Source organism: Psittacula echo (genome assembly GCF_963264785.1).
Source record: "Psittacula echo genome assembly, chromosome: 17".
NCBI lineage: Eukaryota > Metazoa > Chordata > Aves > Psittaciformes > Psittacidae > Psittacula > Psittacula echo.
This window is the reverse complement of record NC_137753.1, coordinates 7,707,807-7,714,798: the sequence shown is the minus strand read 5'-3', so window position 1 is coordinate 7,714,798 and position 6,992 is coordinate 7,707,807. Positions and strand designations below refer to the sequence as shown.

The 6,992-nt window shown below is 60.3% G+C and overlaps 1 protein-coding gene across 2 annotated transcripts; it reads right to left on the bottom strand.

The window, feature by feature from the left end:
* Positions 1–214: 214 nt before the first annotated feature.
* Positions 215–6,934, bottom strand: SH2D5 (SH2 domain containing 5). Of its 2 annotated transcripts, none has more exons than XM_080631326.1 (10): positions 6,812–6,934; positions 5,294–5,502; positions 5,051–5,131; positions 4,862–4,936; positions 4,412–4,555; positions 4,115–4,315; positions 2,562–2,718; positions 2,363–2,465; positions 2,117–2,276; positions 215–1,239 (listed from the first exon to the last, which is right to left on the bottom strand). In XM_080631326.1, exons 2-10 carry the CDS (start codon positions 5,375–5,377, stop codon positions 1,039–1,041), a joined length of 1,206 nt encoding a protein of 401 aa, XP_080487452.1. In that variant the 5' UTR covers positions 5,378–5,502; positions 6,812–6,934; the 3' UTR covers positions 215–1,038. The 2 variants fall into 2 exon arrangements, with proteins under 2 accessions (XP_080487452.1, XP_080487453.1); XM_080631327.1 differs by lacking the exon at positions 6,812–6,934 and adding an exon at positions 6,319–6,361.
* Positions 6,935–6,992: the final 58 nt, after the last annotated feature.

Here is a 6,992-nt window from a genome sequence, read left to right as displayed (position 1 = left end):
GGGGCCTGGGCGGGCCTAACCCCGAGGCCTGCACCCCTGCGTGCGGGGCAGCACTCACCATGTACTGGGGGCACTGAGGGGATGCAGCCCCCCACAGCTCGGCATGGGGAAGGAGAGGCAAGGAGGAAAGCTTGGGGGGGGTTGGTGAAGGGGAGACTCGGAACCAGCCTGAAGGGCAGCTAGGGCAGGCGGGGGGGAGGCTTAGGGAGGGGCAGCCTGAGGTAACTGTGGGGAACCCGGAGAAGCCCAATGGGGACTGGGCAAGGCGAAACCTGAGGTGAGCCTGGAAGTGTCAGGCACCTGTAGGCGTCAGGAGGCAAAGCCTGAGGGAGCGGAGGGAAACCCGAGGCGGGTCGGGGCGTGCAGAAGGAGCCGGGCAGTGGAACCAGAGCGGGCCGAGCCCGAGTCTTGAGGGGACGCGGCGGGAGAGCGGCCGGACGCAATGCGCATGCGCGCAGCGACCCCACGCGGTTGCCACAGCGACCGGGGGGGAACGACCGCAGCGCGAGGCCACGTGACTGCGGGCGCGCGTGCACGTGCGCGTGCAAGCGCGGGGTGTGCACGAGAGCGTGAGCGTGCAAGAGCACGAGAGGGCGAATGCACGAGTGCAAGTGCACGAGTGCCTGAGTGTGGCTATAGCAATGCGTGAGTGTGCAAGAGCACGGGGGCCTGAGTGTGCAAGTGCATGAGAGGGCAAATGCATGAGTACAAGTGCGTGAGTGTCCAAGTGCGGCTGTAGCAATGCATGAGTGTGCAAGAGCACGGGGACCTGACAGTGCAAGCGCCTGGGAGTGCAAGCGCAATCACACAGCGCAGCAGTGCAAGCGCACGCGGTGTACGCATGGGCCTGCAAGTGCGCGAGTGTGAGTCCACGAGGGTGCATGAGCGCGCACCGCGATGGGAAGAACAGACCGGTAGCGCAACAGCCATTTATTGCCGGGGCACGCAGCCGCGGGAGGGGGCAGATAAGGCAGACGGCAGCAGTTTAAAGCTCAATGGGGATGTTGGGGGGCTGGTGCCCTAGGGGGGTGCCTGGGCTTAACCCCGCTCGTGCTGCGCCCCGACGGGGCCGGTGGGAGCCCAGGCAGCATCCCCCCAGGTGCTGGCCCCACCACTGGGGTCCTGCTCCTCATAGCCGGGGTTGCGGCGGCCAGGGGCCAGGCGACAGAAGCAGCCGCCCGGTGCGGCGGAGTAGTGAGCCAGGAGCGCGGCCACGCTGGGGAACTCGGTGTTGGAGTGCTGCCGTGGGGGAGACCGGAGAGGTGAGACCCCGCGGTGCCCATGCGCTGTGCACCCCTCCACCACATACCAGTGTTCCCAAATGCACCCACAGACCCAAAGGCGCCTGCACACCAATGCATGAGGATCAAATACACCCATGCATCCACTGCACCCACATGCTATACTGAGGTACCTGTGCACTCTGCATCCACCCACAGCTGCACCCTGTGCACTGATGTACCCACAAATCAAAGGCACCCAGGACCCGTGCACCCAGGAATGAAACACACACCAATGCGCCTGTGTAGCACATAGCCATGTATGGATGCACTTGTGCACTCATGAATCAATTGTATTTACACACTGAAGCATGGAAGCACCCATGCACCCACACTCATTGATACCCATGCGCCATGCACTGAGGCACCCATACACTGTTGCCCCCACATATCAATGCACCCATACACCAATACCGCTGTGCACAGATGCATCAAATCCACTTACACAGTAAAGCAAACACACTAACGCACCCATGCATCCACGCACCAATGCACAGGTGCATTAAATGTACTTACAGTGAGGCAAACCCACAAATTAACCAGTGCATCCATGCACCAATGCACAGACGCATCAAATGCACTCTGTGCATTAAACACACAAATGCACCGATGCATCCATGTACCAATGCACCAATGCACAGATGCATTAAGTTCCCTTACACAGTGAATTAAACCCACAAATGCACCAGCACACCAATGCATCAAATACACTTACACCAAAGTGCATCCACGCACAAATACATCAAATACACTTACTGGGTGCAACTGTCGCACCCTTGCAACCACAACACGAACACCCCAAGCACCCCCATGTGCTGGCCATGCACCACCCTCACCTCCACGCAGAACCTGCCCTGGTGCGTCCTGACGAGGCCGTAGGTGACGATGCCGCAGGGCGCCCGCACCCACAGGCACCAGCGCTTGGCCAGCCCGGGCTCGGGGCGCAGCAGGAAGGCGCCGGGCACATCGCGCCGCAGCAGCGCGATCCCACTGTCCCTGCGGATGGGACGAGGCGGCGGGTGGGTGTGAAGGGGAGGGATTGGGAAGGAATGGGGATGAGCAGGGGGGTACTGCGCACCCACCTGGAGATGCCGGCGAAGCCCCACACGCTCTCAGCGAGGATGCTCTCGTTTTCAGGGAGGAAGGCGAAGCTCCTCGCCCCTTTGCTGTCCCATCCCGCTGATGCTGCAGGAGCTCATTAATCCCCTCCTCACCCCAGAACACCCCATGACGTTAGGGCTGTGTGTGCCCCCCGTGCCTCAGTTTCCCCCCGGCACTCACCGGTGTCACGGGGCGGCTGATGGAGCTGGCTCTCAGCCCCACAGTCCCGGTACGCCCCCGAGCGCAGCACCTTGCTGCGGATGGCTTTCTTGCGCACCAGCACTGGGGAGCAGTAGGGGTTCCCAGGGCGCCAGGCTCTGCCCTCTGCCTGCCGGTCCTGGGGGTGAAGGGGCTGTCAGAGGGGTGAGGGGGGGTCTTGTGGTGTGAAACGTCACATGAAACTCCATGGGGAAAAACGCTGCGCCAGAAACGGCGCACCAGAAGTGACACCCTGAAAATGGCTCCTAACAATGACACCCTGAGAATGACACCCCAAAAATGACTCCTAAAAATAACACCTCAAAAATGGCATCCTGCAAATGACACTCCAGAGATGACACCCCAAAAATGACTCTTAACAATGACACCCTGAAAATGACATCCCCAAAATGACAACCCGAAAATGACACCCCAGAAATGACACCCTGAAAATGACACCCTGAAAATAACACCCCAAAAATGACACCCTAAAAATGACAACCCAAAAATGTCACCCCGAAAGTGCTACACCAGAAATGACACCCCAAAAACTACACTCTGGAAATGACACCCTGAAAATGCCACACCAGAACTGTCACCCCAAAAGGTGCCGTGCAAGACCTCATGACCAAAAAACCCAATGCAAGGAACGCTGTGCTAAACACCACCAACAGCGCTGTGCACAAACCCACCCTGCAGACCATGCTGAGCGAGAAAATGCCCTGCAAAAAGACAGTGCACAAAAAATGCTGCGCAAGAAATGCCCTGCAAATCCCCATGTAAAGAACGCCCTGCAGCAAAACACGCTGTGAAGAGCACCCCGCAGAAACCACTGCAATAAATCACCCGCAAAACTGCTCTGCAAAAGTCACCACGCCAAGAAAGCCGTGCAAGAAGATGCCATGAAACAGATGCTCTGTTGGAAACGTTACACAAAGAAACGCCATGAAAGACACCCTGCAAAAACACTGTGCAAAACCTGCCGTGCAAACATGCCTGGTCCAAAACGCTGTGAGAAAAGGCCATGCAAGACAAAGGCCTGCAAAATGCTGCCCTGCGAAAGGCTGTTAGAAACGGGCTGAGCAAAACCCAATGCACGAACGGGCTGTGCAGGGCAGGCTTGCGAAACGTGCTGTGTAGACACGTGCCGTGCAAGGGAAGGTGGTGCAAAACCCTGTGTGTAGCCCACTGTGCAAAGAGCTGCTGATCAGAGAGGATGTGTGAGGAAAGGCCATGTGAACCACCACGCAAAACGGGCTGTGCACTAATGCACCATGAAAGCTGCTGTGCGAGAAAAGGCAGCACAGGAACAGAAGCAAAACGCGGCGTGAAGGATGCCCTGCAGAAAGCGCCGTGCACATCTTGCTGTGACAGAAACTGCGCAAAGAAAAGGCTGTGCAAGAAAAGGCATGTGAAGAGCAGGCAAAACCACGCTAAAAACACGCTGCGGAGGGAAAGGCCATGCAGACACCCCACGTGTGACCGCGCCATGCACACAGTGTCTGAACCCCCATCACTCGGGAGGCTGCACCTACCCCTGCGCCCATGGAGCCGAGCGCGGGCAGGCGTCGGAAGGACACAAGAGCATTGACGTTGCGCGACACCTCCTCGGGGTTGAGCGGCTCCCGCAGCACCCCCGGCCCCGGGGGCTCCCCCTCGGGTACCTGCTCCTCGGGGTGAGCCAGGAGGTAGCAGAGCTGGAAGCAGCGGCAGAGCAGGAGATGCAGGGTCTGGACCTGCGGAGGCCGAAGATGCTGGGTATTAACCCAATAGAAGCAAGAATTAACTGTAACTACAACAGGAGTTTATTCTGGGGGTGTCGGGGCACGCACCTCGCCCGGGAGCCCCACAAAGAGGTGGCAGAAGAGGGGGCTGCCGGGGCTGCGGGGATTGCGGGCCATGAAGGCGAACTGGCGGTCAGCGCGTCGCCACGTGCTGTACAGGATGCGGCGCAGGGCATGCGCCATCAGCAGCGTCTGCGGGGACAAGGACAAGGTGTGTGTGTGCGGTCACTGGACCCAAGCACCCCCCCGGGCACCCTGGGGTGCAAGCGATGCTGGGGACACCACTACGGCACTGCAGGTTGCAGCGCTATTTGTGAATGCAAAGCAGGTTCCCAAATGAAAAGTGATGCTCAGAGAGGTGCAACCTCCCTGCAAAGCAGCTTTACAGCATCACTGAGCTCCCCCAGCACCCATGAACCCCCCAGGACCCATGGGCTCTCCAGCACCCCCAAGTGCCCCCAGCACCCCTCGGCCCCCTGAGCCCCTCAGCATCCCTACCTCACCATCAGCACTGTAGACTTTCACCCCCTGCAAGCTGAACCTCAGCACCACCAACCTCCTCCTGGGGCAGTCCTGGCCAGGAGAGACACAACGCTGGGGGGATCTGGGCTATGTCACCACAGGGTCCCCCTGCTATTGGGGATTCCCCTGTGTTCCCAGTGTGGGCAGCAGTGGTGGATGCCCGACCTTCAGTGCCCGCAGCTGCTCCTCCAGCCGCCCCGCTCGCTGCTGCAGGTCCAAGTCCTCCACCACGAAGGAGCCCACGTACTGAGGGGAACCAAAACCAACCCATGTCAGTAACATCCCCTGTGCTGCTGCAATCGCTTCACCGCAGGGCAATCAGCCCAGCCTGAGGTGATGGTTTGGGGAAGGACCCGCTCTCAAACCTCCTCTCGGGGTGTCCTGGCCCCCCTCCTGTGGGAAACTCACCTCTGCTGACTTGGTGATGCCCCGGGCTCGCTGCTGGGGGGCTGCAGGATCCGGCCCCCTCCCATTGGCTGGTTTCTTCTTCATGGCAGCGGGGTTTGGGGAGCGAAGGCTGGATCAGGATGGGGTTAAGCAGCTCCGGTGCTGCATCCGAGTTGTCCAGGGCCAGCCAGGGTGGTGCAGGAGCTCGGATCTGGCCGCGGTCACGGTCCCTGTGAGGAGGGAGGGAACAGACACAACCTGTCCCCACTGTCCCCCCATTTCCAGCCCAATGAGCCTCAGGAGATGCTGCAGTCTCCATATGGTGGCCCCCAATCCTCAGTGCAGGTGAGCCCGAGTCCTGGCCCTGACACAAGGGTCCCTTCATCCCAACCCCAATAAAAAGGTCCCCAAATCCTGGCCCTAACCCTAATGTGAGGGCCCCTGCACCCCAAACCCAATGCAGGGGTCTCCATGCCCTCATCCCAAGCACCATGTTGGGATCCCCACGTCCCAGCCCCAATGCAGATGCCCCCTGTGACCCCAAGTGCTGTGTAAGGTGCTGCACAGCGTGACCCCAACATGAAGGTCCCTGTGTCCCCACACTGAATCAAGGATCCCAGCATCCTGACCCTAAGCACCATGTGAGGGTCCCATGGCCTGCCCCTGAGCACTGCAGGAAGGTCCCACATCCCAGCCCTGTGCAGGATGCAGATGGTCCCCATGTCCTGACCCTGAGTGTGATGTGAAGGTCCCCCGATCCCAACCCAAAGGTGACACATATGGTCCCTGCATCCTGGTCCCAATTGAAACCAATGCGATCCCATGTTCTGAGCATATAGTCCAGACCCCGAGCAAGGTGCATGCAGTCCCACAGCCCAAAATCCAGAGAGATTATGGGGTCTCTCCCATTCTCCCCTCCCTCCATCCCACTCCCCACTGGCCATGCAGCACCAAGACCCTATGGATGTCCTTCAGGGGTGATCCCCAAAACACCAGCAATGGGGACAGCAGGTTTGGGGGGAGGCTCTTTCAGCCAAGACACCCACCTAAGGGTGCACCCGGCCCCTCTCCAGCCACCCAAGGGGGTTTTGCCCTCTGCAGCCCTAGGACAGGCTGAGACCAGGCACAACTCGTGTCACTGAGACCGCACTGCAGCCTCCTGGGCGCAAACACAGGGAAAAGGGGGGGGGGGAAGCCGGCAGCCCAAAGGCATCCTAATGGGGTGGGGGGTCCGTGGGGTGCGCTCATCCCCTTTGCAAGCTCAAGTTTGCCCCTCTCCTTCGGGCACATTTTGGGGGGTCTCTCCCCCCTCCCCCCAGCCAATCCGCAGGCAGGCAGCCCCCAAGCCCCGCCCCCTTTTTCCCACTCGTCATTTCTCAATGAGCCCCCAGCCCACCCTGGCGGACCCCAGGGGAGGGACGTGGTCCCCACGGAGAGGGATGCTGACCCCCAGATTTAGTGGTGGTGATGGGGGGGTGACACCCAGACCCCGAGCATCCCCAGAGCCCCCCATCCCCTGTGCTCCCTTCCCCGGCTCACGGGCTCTGTCAGATGGTTCCGGAGAAACGCAGGCAGAAAAATCCCCTTGGCTCCAGCTCTCGGCCTCCGCCGGTTCTTTCCCTTCTTCCCGGTGGCTCCTGGGCAGCTCCCTCCGTGGCGCAGGGATGCTCGACCCGTTGGCGTCAGGCCCTCGCCGCCAGCCAGGCCCCGGCGAGCCCGA